This window comes from Carettochelys insculpta, chromosome 1, assembly GCF_033958435.1.
Source record: "Carettochelys insculpta isolate YL-2023 chromosome 1, ASM3395843v1, whole genome shotgun sequence".
NCBI lineage: Eukaryota > Metazoa > Chordata > Testudines > Carettochelyidae > Carettochelys > Carettochelys insculpta.
The window spans coordinates 129,295,416-129,322,087 of record NC_134137.1 but is presented as its reverse complement, the minus strand read 5'-3'; the positions used below and the strand labels follow the sequence as shown (position 1 = coordinate 129,322,087).

Here is a 26,672-nt window from a genome sequence, read left to right as displayed (position 1 = left end):
GAGGCTGGAGGCCCATCTTAGACCTTCGTGGCCTCAACAGGTATCTGCGCAAGCAACGTTTTCGGATGATCACTATTGCCTCCATCCTTACAGCACTGGACGATGGAGACTGGTTCGCAGCCCTCGATCTACAAGACGCGTACTTCCACATAACCATTCATCCGGCTCACCGACGTTTTCTCCGGTTCATGGTGGGCAACGAACACTTCCAATACAAGGTCCTGCCGTTTGGCCTTTCCTCGGCCCCCAGAGTCTTCACCAAGACCTTGGCAGTGGTGTCAGCCTACCTGCACAGACAGGGGGTGTTTATTTTCCCGTATCTGGACGACTGCCTGCTCAAAGGGACCTCGAAAAGGGAGGTTCTCCGCATGATACGCGTCACAGCAAACACGTTCTCCGCACTTGGCCTGGTTATCAATATGGCAAAATCAAAGATAGACCCCTCACAGGACATAGAGTTCATAGGGGCTCGCATAAACTCAGTCTCGGCGAGAGTATACCTTCCAGAGGCTCGCTTTCGAGCCATCGGTTCCCTCGTGCAGGTCATCACCTTCAGCCCTACGGTGCCGGTCTTGACGTGCTTGCAGCTGCTGGGCCACATGGCAGCGGCTACGTTTGTGGTACAGAACGCCAGGTTGCACATGCGCGGCATGCAACATTGGCTGGCAAGTGTATACAAGCCGGCAGTACACACCGTTCACAGGGTGGTGTCGCCCCCACCTGGGGTGCGCGAATCCCTGCAATGGTGGGTAAACCCCGGGAACTTGCTAACAGGGGTACCCTTCCATCAGCCGCAAATATCGGTTTTCCTCACTACGGATGCCTCCCTCATAGGGTGGGGAGCGCACATGGGCGAAGAGGTGGCTCAAGGACTGTGGTCACCCACGGAACAGTCTCTGCATATCAATGTTTTAGAGCTCAGAGCAGTGTTCAACGCCTGCAAACACTTTCGAGACCGTATACAAGGCAAAGTCGTCGGGATCAGTACAGACAATACCTCCACCATGTTTTACATAAACAGGCAAGGAGGAGCTCGATCCCGTACCTTATGCGCGGAAGCAATCCGCCTATGGAACTGGTGCATCGCCCACGATATAATCCTGAGAGCCTCCTACTTGCCGGGCACGCACAACGTGAAGGCAGACCAGTTGAGCAGACGTTTTGCGCTCACCCACGAGTGGCAGATCCGTCCCGATCTACTACGGCCTATTTTCCACGCATGGGGGTTTCCCCAAATAGATCTGTTTGCCACTCAGCACAACAAACAGTGCCCACGATTCTCCTCCAGAGCAGGGCTGGGCCGGGGGTCCCTGGGGGACGCGTTCGCGATCCCGTGGGGAGGCCCCCTGCTTTACGCGTTTCCCCCCGCAGTGCTGATCCACAAGGTTCTGCAAAAAGCCAGGAGAGACAAGGCTCGGATGATCCTGATAGTCCCAACATGGGATCGCCAACCATGGTTCCCCCTACTCCTGCGCCTGTCGGACCGCCCACCGATGCCTCTTCCGGTGGCGCCGGACCTGCTCACGCAAGCCCAGGGGTCCATAGTGCATCCGCACCCCCAAAGCCTGCGACTGCAAGCGTGGCTAATCCATGGCTCAGCTCCCTAGAGAGCACATGCACAGTGGAAGTACAGCAAGTCCTAGAAAGTAGCAGGAGGACTTCCACTAGGAAAACCTACAAACAAAAATGGACTCGCTTCATGGCTTGGTGTTCTACCAAGCAGCTGGCCCCCCTTTCGGTGCCTATACCTACAATTCTAGAGTATTTACTGGACCTCAAGAGAGCAGGACTCTCGCTATCCTCGTTAAAGGTCCACCTGGCCGCCATCTCGGCGTTCAGACATGAGGAGGGAGGGCACACGGTGTTCGCCCACCCTATGGTTACCAGGTTCCTCAAAGGGTTGGTAAACCTATACCCCCCTCGGAAACCGATTCCACCTTCGTGGAGCTTGGACCTGGTGCTTACCACACTCATGGGACCACCGTTCGAGCCCTTGGCCACGGTTCCCCTTCGCCTCCTTACAGTAAAGACGACCTTTCTTCTTGCAATTACGTCAGCCCGTCGGGTGAGCGAGCTTGCGGCAGTCATGGCAACGCCACCCTGCACTGTCTTTTCCAAGGAGGCGGTAACCATACGGCTGCATCCAGCCTTTGTTCCCAAAGTTTCTTCCGAGTTTCACATCAATGAACCTATTGTTCTACCCTCGTTCTATCCAAAGCCTCATAACTCCAGCGAAGAGGCGCGCCTACACCTCCTGGATGTGAGGAGGGCGCTAGCCTTCTACGTAGACAGGACCAAGTCCTTCCGAAAATCGGATAGACTCCTGGTCTCCCTCGCTCCCAAATCTAAAGGAGAAGGTCTCTCATCGCAGAGAATCTCAAAGCACATTGTATCCTGCATAAAAATGTGCTACAAGCTCAGAAAGACTCCTTTGTCGGCCACTCCCAGGGCTCATTCCACCAGGGCGGTGGCAGCATCAACAGCCTTTTTCAAGGGTGTTGCATTGAAAGACATTTGCAGAGCGGCGACCTGGTCATCCTACGACACGTTCGCCAAACATTACGCCCTTCACAGGGTATTCCAAGAGGATACCCGTCTCTCTGCAGCGGTCCTCTCGGGGACCAGCTGCACATAATCCGATTACCCACCACCTATCTGGGTTACTGCTGGGTAGTCACCTATGGTGGAGCACCCACGGGGACACTCGAAGAAGAAAGAGAAGTTACTCACCGTAGTAACGGTGGTTCTTCGAGATGTGTCCCCGTGGGTGCTCCACTTCCCGCCCATCCTCCCCGCTTCGGATCTCTGTTAGTGTTTTGCAGGGGCAACCGAGGCGGTTGGTCGAGGAACTGGCGGGGACCGGATCGCGCACATGGCCAGGAGCGCGCCAGGGAGCGGCGCGTACCGGCGCATGCGCGGTCCGGCAGAAACTGCTTGGAAGATCCGATCTGCGGCGCCGGCCAAGCCGTCACCTATGGTGGTGGAGCACCCACGGGGACACATCTCGAAGAACCACCGTTACTACGGTGAGTAACTTCTCTTTTTTTCAGCCTCTCGTACAAGCATGATCTTACAGCCACAGGCTTCCAGGTGCTGAATTGAAACAGGCTTCCTGTTGCCTAATTCCTGCACCCCTGAGAGCAGTGGAGATGGAAGAGGCCAGAGTGGAGAACAGTGGGGTACTGTGGGGAACATACATGACATGTCTGGAGGCTAATGGATTTGATTTAAAGACGGGCGCTTCCTCACTGCCCTTCATTCAGCATTTTAGATTTGACCTGAATGCTACACCTGTCAGGTTACGACGATTTTATAATTTCGATATGTCGACTTTAGTGCTCCATAAATCAAAGTAATGGAATTTACAGTGAAGAAAGGCACTTAGTAAAATCGAGCTAAATGTCTCAAAATCGATATTATCTCATAGTGTGGACACAGCCCGAGTCTCTAGTCAGTAGTAAGTAAATTATGGCTTGTTATAAAGCCTGACTAAATCTGGGCATTAGAGTTCATGAAGTTAACTTTCTTAAAATACCTCATATACTAATTGATCCAGGAGTCTAATGAATCTCCAACCAAAACATGAGAGAAAGAATTAGGTTTGGTTAAATGTGATGCCCTCCAACAACATTGTTGCAGGTTACATGATGCTTTTGAGCTGTACCCTTATACTGACACACTATATTCCTACTGGTTATGAAAAACTCAGCACCTTCAAAACAAACTCTTCTGCACCAACAAATAACATACTGCACTCAACAGAGTGTATAACAGTGTCAGTTAGAAGATCAGCAACTTGAGTAAATAGCATCAGTGAGTGGATAAGTTTATGCAGTGCAGTGTGTTAACTATCTGAGGGAAGCAGGATTACCTGATCTTCATTGCTAGGGTACTAAGGAATAAGATCTATGCAGTCTCTGCCTTATATGTAAATTAAAAAAATGAATTACAGTGAGCTGATTTAGGGACCTTTGACCAATTTTCATTCACCAAGTTAATAATCTTGCTCAGAAAGGGCAAGGTAGAAACAGTGTGGTAGTTAATATTGGTTGCTGATTGTTTGCTTACAAATTCTTCCAGAAGTATGCAGTTTTGTTGATGGACTTGTACAGAAACACTCTATAATAAATTCTAGAAATTATCCTCCGTTAATGGTTTATAGTTAGTATGTCATTTTAATCAGTCTTTGTATTTGTTGGCAAGAATGGGTTAACATGGCATTATCTTCAAGAAAATTACAAGCTTTCATTTTATGTGGGGGTAAACATCACTTCACCCTGACATTAAAAAGAATAATTTCTAATAAAAAAAGTTACAAACTATTCAGATTACTGTAAGAATGACACTTCCTTTCTTTCCCAATGCCACAGCAACCTACGAAATCGAGGAAGCTCACTTTGTGATATTGCTATTCTAGTAGTTGATATTATGCATGGTTTGGAGCCCCAGACAATTGAATCTATAAACTTGCTGAAGTCCAAGAAATGTCCCTTTATAGTAGCTCTGAACAAGGTAAGATGGCCTTTCAAGGATTTAATTAGCAAAATAATTGTAAAACATATGCTATCCTATTTTGTTAATTGAATTGTGTGCATGAACAGTGCCATCAATCCATTGTAAGAGTTGAAGCAGTGGTTCATAGCTTTCTTTCTATTGACATGCATCTTTTTCTGGAAATGAAACTGATAAGATATTCGTGGGCTTTGCAGAGCTAATTTAAGGAATCTCCTAACAGGTTTTATTATTCATCTCATTCTCCTCTGTGTTGCACATTGTCTGATGTAGTTTTTTCAACCATTCTGTAATGTACTTGGATGAATTTGTTGGGTGTTACTTTGTCTTCTCTGTTACTTTTTGTAAAATTCAAAGGTGGAGTACAATTCTGCTCCCCCTTTAACTGAGGTGGGAATTCTGTCAGTTTGGAAGTTGGACGCAGGTTTCAGTGTCATTCCAGAGCACTGAGCAAATTTCAATACCTTTTATAAAGGCTGGTTTCAGGGACTACACGGTGAAATGTCAGTGTAGAGGAAATTTTTGTGATCAGTTCATCTTTAAAATTGAATAATTGGCATTTTTCAGGTGTGCTGATAAGCATTTTTTTTTTTTTTTTTACAAAATTTAAGATAACCACTTTACTATGTAAGTTTCAGTGAAATATTTGTATAAAAGCAAAAGCTAAAACACTACGGAAACCCTGCTGTTATTGCTATTGTGCATTTTGAATTGTGTTATTGGTTGGTATTAACAAATCTAGGTTATGTTGTTACATTTGCTTTGCTGTGTATTTGACACGCTGGCTGTCTTGCTTCTTAAATGGATGTTAATGCAGTTGTTTTGCAATATGCATTATGATTTCAAAGTAATAATTAAATATTAAGAACTAAAGGTGACAGGAAGTGAAGAAAGGACTCTTGTCTGCTGGGGTGCAGGGAGTGGGTGGATTGACCTTGAAAGTGTCTTAAACCTCAGTAGTGGAGGCCATCAAATCTTTTTACTTTTCAGACACCTCCATGTTCTGTCTGTTCCATAAAATTCTGTAATCTGTCTCAAAAAGCTCCATAGTCTAACTTTTAGATGTGATGCAATATATGAGGGTTAAAAAAAGGTAAAGTATATGTGTCTGCTTGTGTACATATAGTGTGACAAAGACAGTCACAGCCGTAAAATCCTGTTAGTGTGGGTATGTGTACTATTTGATGGCCTAGTTTAAAAGGTCTTAATTTACACCTCTTTTATGAGCATTGTGGAAGAAGCAAGTCTTTGGGGAGTTGAATTAAATGAAAATGCCTCGCACTAAACTTGACCTACTTTTTTAACTCAGTTACCTTAAATTCTGTAACATCATTTTGTTGTTTTGGTGCCTGTTCTGAGCACATCATCTTTTTCTTTAATTAAAAAAAAAAGGGGGGGGGTGCAAATTGCTGTTGATGATGATTCTGTTGTATCATGAAAGGAATTCATAGCTTACCAGTTTGTTTTAAAATACTTCTATAAACAATGAAATATCCTTTAGATAAGGACTTTGTGTTTATATACAGTAAAGAAAGGATACACAAAGAACACTGTTTTTTAAAAAACAAAAGTTATAACGTAGAATCGTTTTCAGGAAGCTTAGAAAATCAAAAACTTGTTTTGTCTTCAACTTGATGCAATACATGTAACTGAAAACTACCTTTTCAGTATAAAAATGCTTTTACAGTCTGAAGTTTTAAATAGGTTGTAATCATTACACTTAGGAAATATTTTCTGCTAAGCTTTGTTTTTTCCATTGCAATATTGGTTACATGTGTGATGGAATTCTTTGTATTTGAAACAGGTATGTGGTTACTATGAGAAATTGGCATCTAGAAACTAATGGTGATTAAATTACAAGAAACACATTTAAGTTATTCATATTTATGAGTCATGTATAAATAAAGGCAGGTCATAGATGGCAGTTGTGGGCATAATCCTGGAATGCACTTCTGAAAATTGCAAGACATAACATAACTGTATTGAAATTGTATTTTGAAGATTGATAGGTTATATGACTGGAAGAAAAGCCCTGACACAGATGTAGCTGCCACATTAAAGAAGCAGAAGAAAAACACAAAAGATGAATTTGAGGAACGTGCAAAGGCTATTGTAGTGGAATTTGCACAGCAGGTAGGATGGATTATTTATCTTGCCCCTCTTAACAGATGTGAGGAAAGGTAAATGACTTTTGAAAGCCTGAGTCAAAGCAAGCCAAAGAGAGATTTCTTGCAGTATGAACAGCACAGTGTATTTTGTAACTCTTTATCCGTGTATTTAGTTTCAGTTTAAGTAAATGATTAAAGTAGTAAATCAGTGTTTTAGTTTGGTTAGAGACAGATTTCTCTACCCTCTCTTCCAGTCCTTGGGCACTTCATTGAGACAGTAGCATCAGTAGGGCCAGTGAAAGCAGACTAGGTTTTCGGTACACTCCCTTCTTTGGGATCACATGAGAAACTATCTCCTCTCCCTCCTTTCCTCAGACCAGTGAGAGCGTGTTCCAGCAATGCTTAGTTTTCGCAGTCTCTCTGCTCACACAAAAGTTGCCTAGAAGTTAAAATATGCTAACTAGCTTTATAAACTTCGCTCATTTTCTGAGGTGCTGTTGTCTATTGCCCTCTGCTGTCCCTTAAAGTGTGAAATTAGAGGTTGCATTATTAAGATGTTGCTGAAATAGTGCAGTGACTGGAATTTAGCATTTGAAAAAAAAAGAAATGATCGAACTGTTTAGTCTTGTTATATGTGAATTATTAAGATAGATGGGGTAATTTTTCTGTGCAACTGTACTATTCTTTGTTGTAGGGCTTGAATGCTGCTTTGTTCTACGAGAATAAGGATCCCCGCACTTTTGTTTCTCTGGTACCTACCTCTGCTCACACTGGGGATGGCATGGGGAGTCTCATAGCTCTTCTTGTTGAGCTGACCCAAACCATGCTGAGCAAGAGACTGGCCCAGTGTGAGGAACTGAGAGCTCAGGTCATGGAGGTAAGTCAGTATCCATGCTTTAGCTAGCAAATTTTTTTTTCTTTTTCTTTTTTTGAAGCTGATTTGAAATGCAACTGTTGAATTTTTTTCTCTCATATCTTTTAGGTCAAAGCCCTTCCAGGCATGGGTACTACAATAGATGTAATTTTGATTAATGGACGTCTGAAAGAGGGTGATACCATTATTGTCCCTGGAGTAGAAGGTCCTATAGTAACTCAGATTAGAGGTCTTCTGCTACCTCCCCCTATGAAGGAACTACGAGTTAAGGTAGGGGCACAGCATGGTGCAGGTTCCATTTTAAGGAAGTGCTAAGAATTAGAACAAAAGATGAGACAGAAGGGGGAATACACATACAATACAATAGAATACAATACACATGTTACATTGTTGTAGCAAGTGACCAAAGATGAAGGGGAACAAATAGAAGAAGTTGCAGGTTACAACACATTCATGTTTCCACAGATGTGTCTAATTGTGGATGTGGTTCAGGAGAAAGATCAAAGAACAACCACCCCAATGTATGTAAACAATCATCAAAGTCTGTTCATTCTGGTTATCCAGGTTTATGCATAATGTATAGACGTGGTAAGAAAAGATCTTGTAGAAAGACTGACTAAACAGCATTCAAACATACAGTGAAATGACTGAACCAATGAATCGGTAGTTCATTATGGTTGGTACTAGGTATTCCAAGACAAGGTGAATGAAACCCTTGTACGGTGCTGCAGCCCTTTTTTTGCTTTGGGAGGGATAAGAGACTTGCCTGCCTGACCTCACTGTGTAGCTAGGAAGTACAGAGGGAGGCTAGAAGCTTGTCTTCTGGGTCATTCTGAAAGGAGGAGGAGGAGAGTCATAGATGTGAGAGGCTGATTATGAGAGGAGGAAGGGGAGAAGCTGGAACCTGATGAGGAATAAGTAAGCTGCTTCTTCTAGTGGTCCCCGTGGGTGCTCCACAGTGGGTGTCGGGCTCGCCCCGGCACCGCAGATCGGAAATCTTTAGCAGTCTCCGTCGGGTCGCACGTACGCTGATGTGCACCGTTGCTTCGTGCGCCTTCGGTCACATGCGTGATCCAGTCCCCGCCAGTTCCTTCTCAACCACCACCGACTGCAGACAGATTCCACTCCGGCTCCAACGCCTGAGAAAGAGAAAACTATCTCTTAATTTTGTTAATCTTGTTAATAGTTATTACTTTGATAGTTTAGTTAACATTGTTAAAGTTGTTTCGTTAAATGTAGGTATAGGAAAAAAAAGGAGCGGGGAGAGAAGAACGGAGGCGGCCGCCTTAAGCGGTCTGCTATCCTAAAAGCCGCGAACGTTGTCTTTTTGCCAGGACTCATTTAGCTGTTAAGTGCCCTATTAACATTCAAAGACTAAACACCCGGGCCGAGATGTCCTCACTGGGGTTTAAGAAATGTGCGTCATGCCGCGAGGCCATGCCTGTCTCAGATGGGCATAGCGAGTGCATTTGTTGCGTCGGGGAGACCCACGTTCCACAAAAGTGTCCTCACTGCTCCAAGCTCACGGCCAGAGCCAGAAAGGACAGGGAGATGAGGCTGAAAATGATTTTATTTGATAAGCCCTCCAGCCTGAACCATCGGAGAAGCCCAATAAGGAGGGACCCTCAGGATCGCACAAGAGGAGGGTGGCTTCCCTAACCACCTCTGTACAAAAGAAAAGGAAGCTTTTTCCAGCTTGATCCTTGCTGGTAACACCTGCGAGCAGGACGAGCGGAGCACAGGGCTCTGACCCGCGGGCTGCTCAAAGCGGGATGACCGTAGCGCATGCAGCTGCGCCGGGGCTTCCGACCATTAAGCAGTCGGCACCGGGGGTGCTGGAGGCACTGGCATTGGCGGCACTAACTCCCACGGCACCAAGCCCTGGGGCACTGATGGTGCCAGAGCAGGGGTGCCCGGCACGGGACCCAACGGTGCTGGAGGAAGCTATCCGCACAGCGCCGTGCACAGGGGTACCGAGCGCGGCACCCACAACGGCGCAGAGATCCCTGGCACGGGAGGGGGGCGGCGCCTGCTCCGCAGGGACGGGGAAAAGCAAAAGCCAAAACACGGCATCACAGCCCATCCCCAGAGGCCACCGTCTTGCTGTTATCGCCTAGCTCCCCCCCAGAAATACATTGGGCAGCAACTCCAATGGCCTGCTTCAGACCTCCATCCCCGTTCCTTGAGCCACCATCCCCCTGGCTCAGACAGCCTTCACCAATCTCCAGTAGGGACCCCTATGAATACTATCACAGAGCATCCCCACCACTATCAGCGTCATCACAGAGGTTATGCTCGTCTAGAGCCCATGCGTACGTTTTCCGATCATGATCTAGATCCCCATCACCGGGCCCTTGCCCCTGCTGTTACGGCCGTCCCTACCATACTGAACACCGGCACAGGGGGTCCAGGTCCAGGGGTAGATCCCCACTCACACAGTCTCACTCCGTCAGAAGGACACAGCCTCCCCAGGCGGATGTTGGTCCACAGGCCCTGGACCTCCCCTGTGAATCCTCAAAAGGGCAAACATATGAACAAATCCAGGAATCAGAGGAATTAGAGGAGGTATATCATAGTGATGCCTCTTCGTCCTCCCCAGATGAGGGGACTGTCCCCGGGGATATTTCCCTCTGGTCGACCTTAGGCAATTCCAAGAACTGTTCAAGAGGGTAGCACAAACACAGGACATTCACATAGCAGAGGTGCAGGAGAAACATCATAAACTCCTGAAAAATTTAAGACCCCCGGCTTCATCTAAGATCGCAATCCCACTAGATGAAGCGATTATGGAATCGGCCACCAACATATGGCGGACTCCAGCCACTACCCTTCCCACAAATAAGAGGGCGGATAAGAAATACTTTGTTCCGGCCAAGGGCATGGAATTCCTGTTTAGCCACCCCCAACCAAATTCCCTGGTAGTCGAATCATCACAGCAGAGATCCAAGACACCCCAGTATAAATCAGGAGGATCAGAAAAAGATGCAAGGAAATTACACGTTCAGTAGGAAAGTCTGTTCCTCCTCTACCTTACTGCTCAGAATGGCAAACTATGAAGCACACCTGTCAAACCACAATTTTGACAATTATTCCAGGCTTGTGTCCCTCATGGATTTCCTTCCAGAGGATAAGAAACCGGTGCTAAAAGTGATCGTCCAAGGGGGCTACGTGGCCTCACGAACAGGAGTCCAGATTGCCCTGGACGTGGCAGATACAGCAGCACGCTCCACAGCCACAGCAGTGGTAATGCGTAGGGAATCGTGGCTGCAGACGTCCGGCATTCCCAGAGATCTGCAAACAAAAATCGTAGACCTTCCATTTGATAAACAGAAGTTATTCGCAGATTCAAATGACTCGGTCCTACACTCCAGCAAGGATTCGAGAGCCACGCTTAGGACCCTGGGTATATATACCCCTCCGTACAGGAGGAAGAAGTTTTACCCCCAGCAAAGGCGCTACGCTTATCAACCTCAGTGTACACAGTACCAACGGAGTTATGACCAAGGGCGCCACCACCAGCAGCAACAGTATAGGGCCCCCAGACGACACCCCCAGCAGGGTCGCGCACCCTCGGGGCAAGCCCTGAGACAGCAAATTTGACGGGTATGTTGAGGACAGCAATATCAAGACCATCCCTCAATGCCAATCCCAGCACATGTTCCACCATCGGCTCAAACCGTTCTACTCTCATTGGCAAAACATCAACACAGACAAATGGGTACTGGAGATTATAGCCACGGGATACATGATCCCCTTCCAATCACTACCTCCACCGAAACTGCCCACCCAGTCCTCCTTCAAGGACCTCTCCCACAAGACAAGATTAAAACAGGAGGTGGACCATCTCATGCTCATAGGGGCGGTGGAGAGAGTTCCAGAACAATTCCAAGGGAAAGGGTTCTACTCACGGTACTTCCTAACAGAGAAGAAGACAAGAGGCTGGAGACCAATCCTGGACCTACGGGCCCTCAACTGGCACCTGCACAAACAGCGTTTCAGGATGATTACAATTGCCTCCATACTTACGGCATTGGACGATGGAGACTGGTTTGCAGCCCTCGACTTGCAGGATGCGTATTTTCGTATAACTATTCACCCGGCACACAGACGTTTCCTCCGCTTCACAGTAGGCAGGGAGCACTTCCAATACAGAGTTCTTCCATTCGGTCTCTCTTCGGCGCCCAGAGTGTTCACCAAAACACTGGTGGTAATATCGGCTTACCTACGCAGACAGGGTGTGTTCATTTTTCCATACCTGGACGACTGCCTACTGAAAGGGGCCTCAAAGGCAGAGGTCCTACGCATGATACACATCACTACAAACACATTCGCCTTGTTGGGCCTAGTTATCAACCTCTCGAAATCAAAGACCGAGCCTATGCAGAATATAGAGTTCATAGGGGCATGCATAGACTCTACTACATCAAGAGTATACCTGCCCGAGGCCTGTTTCCGCACCATCAAATCCCTGGTACAAGTGATGACGTACAGCCCCACAGTGCCAATCCTAACATGTCTACAATTGTTGGGGCACAGGGCGACCACCACGTTCGTGGTACAGAATTCCAGGCTGCATATGCGGAGCCTGCAGCATTGGCTGGTGAGCATTTACAAACCAATAGTCCATACCATCCACAGGGCAGTATCGCCCACAGTGGAGGTGCGCAGGTCTCTGGCATGGTGGGCAGATCCCAAGAACTTACTAGTAGGGGTGCCCTTCCACCAGCCACAAATCGCGATTTTTCTTACAACAGACGCATCCCACATGGGATGGGGAGCACACATCGGCAACAAAGTAACTCAGGGGCTATGGTCCCCCATGGAAAAGACAATGCACATAAACATACTAGAACTCAGAGCAGTGTTCAACGTGTGCAGACACTTTCGGAAATACCTGCACGGCAAAGTAGTCGGGATAAATACCGACAACACCACCACCATGTTTTATATCAACCAGCAAGGAGGGGCCAGATCCTATGTGCTATGCACGGAGGCAGTCCGGTTGTGCAACTGGTGCACTGCCAACAATATAACGCTGAAAGCCTCATACCTACCCGGTGTCCACAACATGAAGGCGGACGAGCTAAGCAGGCGATTTGCGCTCATGCACTAGTGGTAGATCCGAGCCGATCGGCTCCAACAAGTTTTTCACAAGTGGGGGGTTCCCCAAATCGATCTGTTTGCCACTTACAACAACAAACAATGCCCTCAGTACCGCTCCAGAGCAGGCATAGGACCAGGATCCTTGGGGGACGCCTTCACGGTGCCATGGAAGGGCCCTGTACTCTGTGCATTCCCTCCCACGTCACGCATCCACAAGGTTCTAGAGAAGGCCAAAAGAGAGAGCACGCATAATACTTATAGTCCCAACCTGGGACCGACAGCAATGGTTTCCTCTGCTTCTGCGCATGTCATGCCGCCCGCCACTCCCCCTATCAGTAGTGCCGGACCTTCTCATGCAGGCTCAGGTGTCCATAGTGTACCCACATCCTCAAAGACTCTGCCTACAGGCGTGGCTAATCCATGGCTCAGCGCCTTAGAGAGCACATGTTTGGGGGGAGTGAAACACGTCTTGGAGTCCAGTCGAAGGACTTCCACCAGAAGGACTTACACACAGAAGTGGAAACGATTCATCTCCTGGTGCTCTTCCAAGCAGTTGGCTCCTCAGGGCGTCCCTGTAACTGCAATTCTAGACTACCTGCTGGAGGTGAAACAAGACAGACTCTCCCTATCTTCTCTAAAGGTCCATCTTGCGGCTATATCAGCATTTCAACACAAAGAGGAAGGACCAACCATATTCGCCCATCCTATGGTCTCATGGTTCCTGAAGGGCCTGGTAAACCTGTACCCCCCTCGGAAACCACTATCGCCATCATGGAGTTTGGACTGGGTCCTCCACGCGCTGTCGGGACCACCCTTTGAACCATTGGCCACGGTACCTCTCCGGCTACTTATCCTGAAAACAGCCTTCCTTCTCGCCATCACGTCGGCCTGCAGGGTGAGTGAACTCGCACCAATAATGGCAACGCCACCCTGCACAGTATTCTCAAAAGAAGCGGTGATCTTACGGTTACACCCAGCTTTCCTCCCAAAGGTTTCCTCAGAGTTCCACATTAACGAACCAGTAGTATTACCCTCATTTTATCCTAAGCCTCACAACTCCAGTGAAGAGGCGTGGCTGCACCTACTAGACGTAAGGAGGGCGTTGGCCTTATACATAGACAGAACTAAGCCCTTCCGGAAAACGGACAGACTCCTGGTGTCTCTTGCACCCAGGCCGAAAGGGGAAGGCCTATCCTCACAATGAAATTCAAATCACATCGTATCCTGCATAAGACTGTGCTATGAGCTCAGTAAGACCCCTCTGCTAGTTCCGCCCAGGGCTCACTCCACCAGAGCGATGGCACTGTCGACGGCCTTCTTCAAAGGCATCGCGTTAAAAGACGTCTGCAGAACCGGTGACTTGGTCATCTTACGACACCTTTGCCAAGCATTATGCCATGCACCGGGTGTTCGATGAGGATACACGCCTATCAACAGCAGTCCTATCAAGGGCAAGCCGCACATAAGCGGACACCCACCTCCTTAACTGGGGTCACTGCTGGGTAGTCACCTACTGTAGAGCACCCACGGGGACCACTCGAAGAAGAAAGAGAAGTTACTCACCTGTGTAGTAACGATGGTTCTTCAAGATGTGTCCCCGTGGGTGCTCCACTACCCGCCCATCCTCCCCTCTTTGGAGCTCTGTTTTCGTGTTTTTCAGAAGCATCCAGGGCAGTTGGTCAAGGAACTGGTGGGGACCAGATCGCACATGTGACTGAACGTGCGCGAAGGAATGGCGCGCATCGGCGCACGCGCGACCTGACGGAGACTGCTAAAGATTTCCAATCTGTGGCGCCGGGGCGAGCCCGACACCCACTGTGGAGCACCCACAGGGGACACATCTCAAAGAACCATTGTTACTACACAGGTGAGTAACTTCTCTTTTTTTTTCTCTGCTATCTGAAATTAAGGCTGTAAGGGTCTGGGGTATTTCATAGACATCAGGCCAGAGAAAGCATTATGGCTCTCTAGTCTTCCCTTTGGCATAACACAGATCTTAAACGCTTCTCAGGTTAGAATCGAGATATTGTGTCTCAGTCCAGAATCTTAATAGTGGGAGCATCTTTTCTTTCATTGGGGAACTTTTCCTTCCCCTGGATGGCTTTGCAGAGCTGGACGCTGTCCTGAGGGAAATTGGTAAAGCTGGGTTTTAGCACCCACCTTGGCATTCCATTTTCTGTCTGCCCTGGTGGTGCCTGACTGTCAGACTTTGCTGTCCTGGTTGCCAGGTGAAAATGGTGTCTCAGAGGAAGAAAGAGAGCTGAGTGAAATCTGGCCATACTAATAAGGCCTTTAGGGCCTAGCTCTGAGAGGGAGACCAGCATCTTGTCCAGGCTCACCCAGACAAATTGAGTAACAAAGCAGATGGTTCCGGCAGTTCTCCTGGGAGCCCTGCACTGTGTGAGGTCGGCTTTCCTGTCGTTGGTGTCTGGTGACACTGCTATGGATCTGTCAAGGCTGGAGGCTGGATACGGAGGCTCCCCTTTATCATTCGCAGGGCAAGGTCTCATGTGATTCATCTGCAGTTGCTGGGTACCTGCTTATTACCTGGGTGTAAACTGAAGGAGCATCTGTGCACGTGTGCCCTTGTGTTTAAAATCAAGGGTAACATTTTGCCTGTGTGCTATTTTCAGAGCACCCTTTGGTGCTTAAATCTTATTGTCTGTTCTTCCTGCCATTTCTTGAGAGGTCCAGTGGGAAACAGGATCCTTTAGCAGGTCAGGGTTACCTAGACAAACTGCGTCAGCCTTGCCACAGGAGTGCCTCCAGAGGGGCTTGAACGGGTGGTGTGTTTGTGGGACTGTGGAGTTGTACTGGACTGTCCAGGGAAGGTGGAGATCTCCCAGAGGTAATGGGGTCCTGACGCTGTCTCGATGGTCTCTCTCTTCGAGGTGAGACTGAAATGTGCCGTGCTGTAGGGAGGGCCTGGCGAGGAGAGAGATCTGCAAGATTTCCCTGAGCATCGGGGGGGGAGAGAAGGGTGAATGTTTATCAGGAAATAAGCCATTAGGAAGGGTTGCCTGCTTTCCAGTCATGCCTGGGAGGGGAGCAGGGGTGACAGTGGGAATCCTGCCTCAGAGCCATTGTAGACTCTTTGCAGAGTGCTATCTGCTGCTTCTCCCTTCTCCCCCAAAGACTAAATCTACACCGGAAGCAGGGGACTTGCTGATCTGTTTTTTGTCTTCTCTTTCCTGGGATTCCTTTTCCTTCTTTCTTGGGTCTTTTCTTCTGGGCTTAAAACAGAACCAGGAGGAAGAATTAAGGAGGCAGCAGCCGAGTATGCAGACTGAAGCACGCTGCCTCCAGCGTGCCATGGGAGCAACTGCATAAGGGACCTGGACCTCCCAGCTGCTGTCGCTGCTCCATGCGGCTGCTGGGGGCGGGGGCCGCAGCTCTAGGCATCTCTAGGAACTGACTGCCCTTGGCCCTGCCCCTTCTGCCTGAGGCTCCTCCCCCCTCTGGGGAGTGGGGTGTGGAGCTGCTCCCCACCTTGTCCCAGGCCCATTGTGCCTGTCGGCCCTGCTGCAACCCCTTCTTTAGGGAACTGGAGGCAAAGAAAATCTAGAGTAAGTGGGAACAGACCTGAGCCATCTTTCCAACTGGTTGAGCCTGTGCCACCTTGTTAGTTAGGTGCAGCCATAAAATTAGGCATCTTTGCCTGTCTTTTTTGGTAGCATGAGAAAAGAGGGACATATGACCAGGTGGTCTCTGCTGAACAGCTAAACTGCTACCATGTGCTGGTAAAGAAAATCCATGTGAAGTCTTCAATGAATATTTTTCATTCTTCTTCAGAACCAGTATGAAAAACACAAAGAAGTGCTTGCAGCCCAGGGTGTAAAGATTCTTGGGAAAGACTTGGAGAAAACACTGGCTGGTTTGCCCCTCCTTGTGGCTCATAAAGAGGATGAGATCCCAGTTCTCAAGGTGAGGCATTGGTGAACATAAACACTTTCGGTAAGATCTGTAATGGAATGCCAAATAACATAAAAGCCACTGAATGATTAAAAGTAACAATGAAAACCTTTTTAACAGGAATTTAAGATCTGTTACAATGTTGTGAAGCATCAGCATGTGGGAAACTTAGCCATTTTGGTGTGTCTACAACAGTTTTATAATGTATGATAGTTTTATGATAACACTGTAACCTGTCACTCTAGTGTAGTAGAGTTTTATTGTTTCTATGACTTGTTTATTAACAAGCAGAAAATCAACTTACTGCAGTCTGTTGGTGAGATTCAATTATTAAAAGCCAAACTGTCTAGCAGTTGTTTGTATTTATAATTATAGTTTTGGGACCTGTAGTAGTCTGGACCTGTATTATGTAAATTAGCAGTTTAGCCCAAAATATAAATTTCTTTATATTAGTGGGATCAGAATACTTGAATTTACAGCACTGACTTTAGCGTGTTAGGAAGTACTATACAAGAGAAAATTAGGACTTCTCGTATGCATGTTTAATGGTTCCATACCCTTGGGCTAATACAGAAATAAAAAAAGAAAAATTAAGCAAATGTTGAGGGGGGGAAATATACAGGGTACACGGGTTGAGAAAAAGTTTCTGTACATCTGGGTGTCGTGCTTGGATGATCTACAAATACGTTTTTTGCTGAAGGGTCGTATAATGCATTTAATATTTAATCAGCAAGAGCAGATTCAGGTGTGCAAGTTTAACTGCTGTTTGGATATTAGCAATCGGATAGATGAGTGAATCATTACTGCAGTTCTAGACGCGCTCCGTGTAGTAGTCTGGATCAAAAATTTACTTTTCAAAAACTTTCTCCCATCAGATGGTGTAAATCGCCTCTTGGGAATTTAATCATGCAACTGACAGAATTGCACTTAGCGTTTATTTTAAAACGAGTACTAAATTCACATTCCATACAGTCATAACATTGACTGGTATGTGTGCCTATAGAACATCTGCCACACAATGAGCATCTGAGCACTTGCCAAAATTGAGGGCAAAGATTTATCTGTCAAAGAACTGAACTGCATGTTAGGTATTGCGGGAAGCCTAGGCAGGGTGGGTATTTTTGCTCTGAAAGTGATGAGATCTGTATGCTGGCCTCTTCCAGTCTGTTTTATGTAATGTGCAATTTGTCTTCTCGGTACATTGTACCTCCAAGGGCTTTTTAAGATACCTGCTGATCAAGATTTTAGGGGTGTCTACTTCTGTGGCTGATGAGGAGCAGCTCCTTTTCCTTACGCAAATGAAGATCTTAAGTGTAGCTGACAATTGCATTCTGCCTGTATTCACTGATCAGAGCTTCATCAATCTCAACAGCAGAGACTATCGCTGTATCAGGAAGGAGCGAGCAGAGCTTACAGATAACAATTTGATGCAAAGACTTAGTTGTCTGACTGTTAGCTATTCACGACGTGGGTGCAGACATACATTTCCCCCGGGGTGCCAGGGCGCCGAAGTTGGACAGCTTTTTTGCTTAACACTACTCATAAGGCAGTAGTCCCCAAACTTTTCAGGGTTGCCCCCCTCACCCTGCTCTTTAGGTGGCAGGTGCGACTGAGGCTCTGAGGAGGGATGTGGACAGGGGTGAGGACCCTGGCTGAGGGCAGGAACAGGCGTAGAGTTAAGGGTGGAATGGGGCTGGATGGGGCTCCCTTCCCACCATGTTTGTGCAGACTTTCCTGCACACCTCATGGTTTGGGGACCTCTGCCGTGAGGGCAGTGCTCACTCCTCTCACCTCAAAGTCCCTCCCTGTGTAAAGGAACCACTCTGACTCCCCTCAGTTACTTTGCATCGAAATCTCCATCTGGAGACTTCAGTGTAGAGGAGTAGTTCATGGGTACGAGAATGCAGGTCCATGCCCAGGTTACAGGTATGTAACCATCTTTTCTTCTTTGAATGCTTGCAACGTGTGTTCCAGCCAGGGAGTTCACAAGCTGCTCCAGCAGGAGGGGGACTTCAGAGTGGGGGCAGGACGTGGGGGCATTCTCAACGTTTGCATTTGATCTTGCTGCAGTGTGGTGCCATATCTAGCATAAGTATGTGCACAGGCCCGTGTTGCAGCTCTGCAGATATCGACAGTTGAGACTTGACTAAGAAATGCAGCCCCATTGCTTGAGCTGTTATCGAGTGGGCCTGCTGTGACTATGGAGGCGTTATTTGAGCCACTTCGTAAGCTCTGACGAAGTGGGTCTTTGTCCACAAAAGCTTATGCTCCAAGATATGTTAGTCTATAAGGTGCCACCGAACTTCTTGTTGTTTTCGTAAGCTCTGTTATTGCAAGCAGGTACTCACCTGGAACAGCCGAAGGGCAGAGCTGTGTACTGGGAGTGATGGTCAGCGATGAGGAACTGGAGGAACTTCCCAGGGTCTGGGAAGACTGAGATTTGAAAACAAGCACTTGGGAGACTAAGAGCAGCAAACGAGACGTGATTCAGAGCAGGAAGAAGAGTAGTTAGGGTAATCATGTGAAAGCTCATATATTTGTTGGTTTTTGTTGGCTGAGAGCCTGGGGATTGAGGCCAAATCTGCTTCCTCTGATATGGGGATCATGAGCTACCAGGAATAAAACCTTCTTTTGGTAGAGATGAGGAACTTTTCCTATAGCCTGTAGAACAGAGGTTCTCAAACTTGGGGGATGCAGAATGTATTCCAGGGAGCGTGAGGTGGTTTAGGGGATAAAATTTTACTGTGCGCATTCACGGCTGGCTGGCTAAGTACCTAGCACTGCTGCCAGTAGCCGCACACAAGTCTGGCAATATACCATGCCATGCTGCTCTCACTTTTGCATTGCTGCTGCTAGCAGTGGCACTGCCTTCAGAGCTGGGCTCCCAGCAAACAGCCACTGCTCTCCACTGTGCCGCCAGAGAGTGATGGCTGTTAACTGGGTACTCATAGGGGCCTAAACTACTACAGAAGCAATGAAGGCAGTGCAGTCAAATAAGTTTGAGAATTGCCTGGAGTACACAGGGTTTGTACCTACTGTAACAGCAGTGACTCAAGGAAGGATCCCTGAAGGAAGATGTGGTAGAGGGACGGGATGGGAGGGTGGCTGGCAACTGAATGACAAAGTTTCACAGGGTTAGGACTCATCTATCTACAGCTGTGATCTCCCAAGCACAGTGAGACAGTCTGGCCCCAGTAGTCGGGGCACAGATACAACATTGAGAACTGGGGTGCAGCAGTGAAACAGCCTATCTTGCTGAAGAAGGAAGAGAAATCCATCTGACTAAAACTAGACCCATAAGGTTTCCTCTGTGGTGATTGATGCCCATTTCTGGGGGAGTCTTGCTGCATTAAACTGTAGGAAGGTTGATGGGGAAAAAATTGCTCAGGATGATATTGCTGTTGCTGCAGTTCATTCCCAAAGTGCCATCTGTTTGTGGCCTGGGTGTAAATTCTCAAAGAGCAGAGCATGGTCCAGGAGTCATTGAACAAATACATTATCATCTTCTTTCTTTGAGAGTAGGGGGTGACCCTCAAATGACAAATCCCCTATATTTGCTGGATCATAGGTGCTATGCCATAGTTTGTAACCAGGAAATTCTTCTCACTGTTACAATCAAGGTCATGAGCCTAGGTGAAGTATCTGCTGTGTCCAGGGCTGACTGTAATCATATTTTAGCCACTAAATTATCCTTCCATAAGAAAGGCCTTGAACTTGTCAATGGAGGATTCTGGGAACTCGTCTGCAAATTAGGACTTGGTGTCCTAGTTCACAAAATCAAATTTTGCTAATCCAGTCTGATGACTTGCAAGGAGGGCTTTGAGTAGAACTTTCTTACCATCAAATCTAGCCTCTTCAACTCTTTTTTCCCCCCTTGAGGCATAGATATATTTCTTTAGTGTTTCACTCATTTACTGCTGTCACAAACAGGGAATTTGGAGCTAGATCTGTTAAGTAGGATTTGTTGCCCTGCATTGGGACAAAGTAGCTCTTTACGTTGCAGAGGGCATTAATAAAGCCAAGGTGTTCTGTAAAATTTAGAAGGCTTCAATATTGCTTCATTTAGGGAAAGGAATGCTCTCAGAAGCCAACGCCTGGAGGATATCCGCCAGTATGTGGGTATTTTCATGCACAGGCTTGGGCTGAATACCTCAGGACAGCACCATGCATCGGAGCAGATCCTCATGCAATCTTTAGTCCTCAGTACTGGAGCCGAGGACTTGAGTACCACAGTGTTGTCTGGTGCTGTGAAGGATGAATTAGCTGGGGTCAGTGGAATCCTTTGTGGAATGACATTTGAATGTCCCCAAGCTTCAGGCTGCTCTAATGGAGAGGGAGCTCCCTCTGCTGCTGTCTGCAGGACAGGTGATTCAGACAGGGAGTCTACTAGAGATACATGTGTCGTCATTCTAGAGCTAGCAGACTTGGGACTTCACTGATGGACATTCAAGGAAGCCACTGTGGATAAGAATACAGATTGGTGGCATTTAGATCTTGGCAGCAAGTTGGAACAGATTGGCAACCAGGATCCCCTGTCTCCACTATTGGAGTAGTACCACTTCGAGTACCCACCAAGGCTCCTGCTTTCTCAACAACCTTCAGGGTCAAGTGTGAGATGGGGAAAGGGCCTCTGAGCTCAGTTGTGAGGATGACTACAAAAACCTATGGTGCAGATCCCGATGTTGGCAGTGGTGGTGAGAGTTGGCTACCGGTCCAAGGAGAGCTCAGGATGCAGCAAATGATGCGGCTGCCTTTGGGTGATGCTGAAAAAGCAGTAAAATGGACAGATGGGTACAGCAAATCTGCTACCAGATAGGCTCAAAGCAGCACTGTCTCAAGTAGGCACCCTCCAGAGACAATAGCATCAGTTTCCACTTTAGCTACTGGTGGCCTCTCTTTAAGTGCCTTGTCCAAAGACACAGTAAATGTCTGCTGTGAGTCGTCTTACCGAGGCTGTAAGGCCCACACCAAGGGCACTGTTTCAATTCTGAGGGCTGGGAGAAGATGCTACCTAACTGCTTGCTGTTACTTACTCATTGAGGGTGCTGACTATACCTACATACAAAGAAGATGTAAAACACTGTGAATGAAGACGGTTGTGAAAGTGTGTGTTGTTCAGACTCCAGCTGCCTTGGGTGAAAAGAATCTGAGGGGAGCTGGGGAGGTGTTGCCTTTGTTTTGCCATAGGAGGGTGTATGAGGAGGGGGAAATAAGTGTTGCCCCTAAAGGTACTGCTGGACAGAATTCTCTAGCTTTGTGCGCTGGGTGTACACACACCTGAGCGTAATACGCGTCTGCAAGGTTATTACCGAAAGAGCCAAAGATTTTACAAGAAGGTAGAACTTGTATTAAGCGATTATGACAGGACTTCATGATCCAGAGATTCTCCCAGCTGTATTGGAAGGTGTGGGGGGGAGAAATGTCTCCTTATATTGAGAGAGATACGAGTTATTTGAGACAGAGCATGGTGGCTCGGGGCCAGTTATGTAAGTTGGCACATGGTGTCCAGGCACCTTATTGATAGGTGTATTATAAAGCCAAGGATAGACTGAGGGAGTTTTGAAGCTTAGCAAGCTATTGTGAGTTGGTGAGACTGCTAAAACTTGCTTTTCTTTCTAAAGGATGAATTAATACATGAACTGAAGCAAACGCTAAACGCTATCAAGTTAGAGGAGAAAGGTGTTTATGTCCAGGCCTCTACTTTAGGTTCTTTGGAGGCACTACTTGAATTTCTTAAGACATCAGAAGTGCCAGTAAGTACTTGATGCTCTTTCTGATGTGTTTTGTTGTGTTTCGTACCATAACTATGTTAATCTAACAGATGAATAGTACAATAGTAATTTTTTCTTTCCCCAACAGTATGCTGGAATTAACATAGGTCCTGTTCATAAAAAGGATGTTATGAAGGCCTCCGTTATGCTGGAACATGATCCTCAGTAAGTAACTTTTTCTTAATGTAAGTCTGGCTGATCCAAGTCTTTGGCAGCGGGGAATGAACGCATGACCTTAAGGACTAAAGCCAAGGCTTTGGAGCAGACTTCACGCTTCCTTGTCAGGGCTCTCAGTGCCTCTGGGGTTACATACAGCTGCCGTGCTCATGACAGCATATAGTGAAGTTTCTGAAAGACTCCTTTCTTCCCAACTGTTACTTGTTCTGTAGGCTACTTCACAGCTGACTGTGTGTTTTTTAACTTGCAGGTATGCAGTAATTCTAGCCTTTGATGTGAGGATTGAACGAGATGCCCAGGAGATGGCCGATAGTTTAGGAGTTCGAATATTTAGTGCAGAAATAATTTATCATTTATTTGATGCCTTTACAAAATACAGGCAAGACTACAAAAAACAGAAACAGGAAGAGTTCAAGTAAGTGAATTGTCCTTATTTGGATGCTTTCGAACAAGTATGATCCTTAATGAAATGAAAAGCATACTCTTGAAATGTATACATCTGTTAAGCATGGAATTCTTTTCGCAAAGCTCTAGTTTTTGTGGAGGGTGGGGGTATGTTGACAGCTTAGAAATTCTGTGCTTGTTCCAGCACAGAGTGGAGAAACTTTTCTACTCAGAAGCAGATTTCTTGGACTCTTTGGGCTTGTCTACACTTGCCCCCAACTTTGAAGGGGGCATGGTAATCAGGGCCATGGGAGATTACTAATGAAGTGCTGTGGTAAATATGCAGCGCTTCATTAGGCTAATTCTCTCCCATGACAACTTCGAAGTTTGAGACTTCGAAGTGCTGACATGCGTGTAGCCACAGGCACTTCAAAGTGCCTTTAAAAGCACTTTCAAGTAGCACAGGCACTTTGAAGTGCTGCAGGCTTGCCAGCACTTTGAAGTTTGATACTTTGAAGTTGCTGTGCCAGAGACTTCTGCCCATCAGTTCCTTAAGGGAGTTAAAATCTGCTTTTCTGAAGTCCAGGGTCCATGTTCTGCTGCTGTCATTTGTTCTTTTGGTCAGGAACCTGAACTCAACCGTCTCATGATCACTACTACCTAAGTTGGAACCAACATTTACTTCCCCTACCAATGCCTCCCAATTTGTGAGCAGCAGGTCAAGCTGATTCTGGCTCCTAGTTGGTTCCTTGAGCACCAGGAAGTTGTCTCCAACATTCTCCAAAAATTTCCTGGATAGTCTGTGTACTGCTCTATTGATCTCTCGGCAGATGTCTGAGTGATTTGGGCTACGTCTACATGTGCCCCAAACTTCGAAATGGCCATGCAAATGGCCATTTCGAAGTTTACTAATGAAGCGCTGAAATGCATATTCAGCGCTTCATTAGCATGCGGGCGGCAGCAGCACTTTGAAATTGACGCGGCTTGCCACTGCGCGTCTCGTCCGGACGGGGCTCCTTTTCGAAAGGACCCCGCCTACTTCGAAGTCCCCTTATTCCCATGAGCTCATGGGGACTTCGAAGTAGGCGGGGTCCTTTCGAAAAGGAGCCCCGTCCGGACGAGACGCGTGGCGGCAAGCCGCGTCAATTTCGAAGTGCCGCTGCCGCCCGCATGCTAATGAAGCGCTGAATATGCATTTCAGCGCTTCATTAGTAAACTTCGAAATGGCCATTTGCGTGGCCATTTCGAAGTTTCGGGCACGTGTAGACACGGCCTTGAAGTCCCCTGTGAGAACCAGGGCCTGTGATCTGGCAGCTTCCATTAATTGTCCAAAGAAAATCTCATCGACCTCATCCACCTGATCTGGTGGTCTATATTAGACACCCTTCACACCATCACCCTTGTTACTTCCACTCCTAAATTTAACCCAAAGACTCTCAGCAGGCTTTTCTTCTGTTTTATACTGGAGCTCTGAGCAATCATACCGCTGTCTAACAGCGCTCTGAAGAGGATGGAGAGAGCCTGTTCTCAGTTGTGACAGCAGAACAAGGAGCAATGGTCTGAAGTTACAGAGGGAGAGGTGTAGGTTGGATATTAGGAAAAACTATTTCACCAGGAGGGTGGTGAAGTGCTGGAATGTGTTACCCTGAGAGGTGGTGGAATCTCCATCCCTAGAGGTATCAGAGAGGTAGCCGCGTTAGATTGTATCTTCAAGAATAACAAGAAGTCCTGTGGCACCTTATAGACTAACAGATACTTTGGAGTGTGAGCGTTCATGGGCTAAGACTCCGCATCGGTTAGTCTAAGGTGCCACAGGACTACTTCTTGTTCTCATCCCTAGATGGTTTTAAGTCCTGGCTTGACAAAGGCCTGGCTGGGATGATTTATTTGGGGTTGATCCTGCTTTAGGCAGGAGGCTGGACTTGATGACCTCCTGAGGTGCCTTCTAGCCTGAGAATTCTATGATTCTGTGAGAGTGAAACTCCTCCACTTTCCCTACCCTGTCTGTCCTTCCTGAACAGTTCATAACTTTTTCCATGATAGCGCTCCACCCATATGACTTGTCCCGCCAAGTTTGTTATTCCAATCACATCTTAGTTCTTGACTGTGTCAGGACTTCCAGTTCTTCCTCCTTCTTTCCCAGGCTTTTTGTGTTCATGTACAGATGCCTCAGATTGCTGCCTTTCTCAGTACAATTCAGGGGTCCTCCTTGTTACTTGCATTTGTTCTTGGTTGCTCAAGCTAGTCAAAATAAACCTCTCACAAACTACTCTCCTATGGGGTGTGCTTTGGCTACCAGGAGATTATATACATAGGAAGATCTGGTATTAGCTTGTGTCTGTCAACCAGCTGTTTTGCAAAAGGGAGTACAGGTTCTCAAACTGGGGGTTTGTGACCCTTCCACAGGTCACAATGTTATGTGTGGGAGTGAGACTCGTGAGTTGTCCGCCAACACCTGAAACCCAACTTTGCCTCCGGCATTTATAATCCCATTCAGTAAAAAAAAAATTTTTAATTTATAGGGGTTGGCTCACACTCAGCAGGTTGCTGTGTAAATGGATTACCACTACAAAATTATGGAACCAAGTTTTAGAATATGTTCTCATTTGGCGAATGTTCTTTAAATAGTGTGTGTGGGTGTAAACATCAGTGTTATGTACCATGCTCCAATAAATCTTTCAAAATGCCTCTTCCCTTTCATAGGCATATAGCAGTATTTCCTTGCAAGATGAAAATACTCCCTCAGTTTATTTTCAACTCCCGCGACCCAATAGTGATGGGTGTCATGGTGGAAGCAGGCCAGGTGAAGCAGGGGACTCTCATATGTGTACCTAGCAAAAACGTAAGTAAGCATTCCTGCAAAAGCTGCTATATATCCATCCCACAGGGACAGAATCTCCATGGGAGCTGCTCTCTCCCCACAAAATGAGCCTCATTCCCGACGATAGGCCAAAGCTGGAGCAGGGCCTGGAGCGAACATATATGCTGCTGCTGGTTAATGCAACTTGGGATGTAGCAGAGGAGACAGCATGAAGCTAGGATGTATGACTGTGGAGGGACTTTGTTAAAGCTCTCCCCCTGCTCAGATTCTGTGGTGCGGCACTAAAGTATAACAATCAAAAATAAATTCCTGGCAGCTAGCAGGAGAGGTGAACTCACCTTTCTAAATATTGTGGCCAAGTTTAACTGCTGATCTTCCAAATCAGTTTTAAAACCCAGTTTGTGTACGTGTTGCACTCTCCTCATAGTAAAATGCCAAGCTGCTATGGGGCTATATTACAGTGGCAGTCTTGAAAGTAAATTCTGTGTTCAGGGCATCTAATGTGAGAAGCCCACAGAATGGTGGTGGGATTTGAGGGAAGCAACGTGGCCAAACGTCCCTTTGGGATGTGTAGTAGCCTCTGTGTTGTGTTGTTACAGTTCGTTGAAATTGGAATAGTTACAAGTATTGAAGTGAACCACAAACAAGTGGATGTTGCAAAAAAAGGCCAAGAGGTTTGTGTTAAAATTGAACCTATTCCCGGTGAATCGCCTAAAATGTACGGACGGCACTTTGAAGCGACAGATATCCTAGTCAGTAAGGTAAATATTTCCTGGGGAGAAATATTGGGTGTTGGCTTGTCTTTTTTTGAGGGCGGTGGCATGTCGGTAAGTTGGCTTGTAGTAGAGGTTGCTTGTGAGGCTGAAGAATTCTAATATTCTGAGCCCTGGAACCCCATTCTAGTGGAGCACATTTACTGTATGCACGGGGCATGTGTAGTGCAGCTCAGCTTCTCACAAAAATCTGATTGCCTAAGGGACACTGGGAGGCCCCAGCGTTGACTCTTGCAA

The 26,672-nt window shown here is 47.0% G+C and overlaps 1 protein-coding gene across 1 annotated transcript in view; it reads left to right on the top strand.

Moving 5' to 3' along the window:
* The window catches only part of EIF5B (eukaryotic translation initiation factor 5B), a 77,865-nt gene that overhangs the window by 49,735 nt on the left and 1,458 nt on the right, over positions 1–26,672 (top strand). The window contains exons 14-23 of the mRNA XM_074991622.1: positions 4,371–4,512; positions 6,514–6,645; positions 7,315–7,497; positions 7,603–7,764; positions 16,390–16,521; positions 22,131–22,262; positions 22,369–22,445; positions 22,708–22,872; positions 25,545–25,683; positions 26,262–26,423. Of these exons, the coding sequence (XP_074847723.1) occupies positions 4,371–4,512; positions 6,514–6,645; positions 7,315–7,497; positions 7,603–7,764; positions 16,390–16,521; positions 22,131–22,262; positions 22,369–22,445; positions 22,708–22,872; positions 25,545–25,683; positions 26,262–26,423 (1,426 nt within the window). The remainder of the gene's footprint in view (positions 1–4,370; positions 4,513–6,513; positions 6,646–7,314; positions 7,498–7,602; positions 7,765–16,389; positions 16,522–22,130; positions 22,263–22,368; positions 22,446–22,707; positions 22,873–25,544; positions 25,684–26,261; positions 26,424–26,672) is intronic.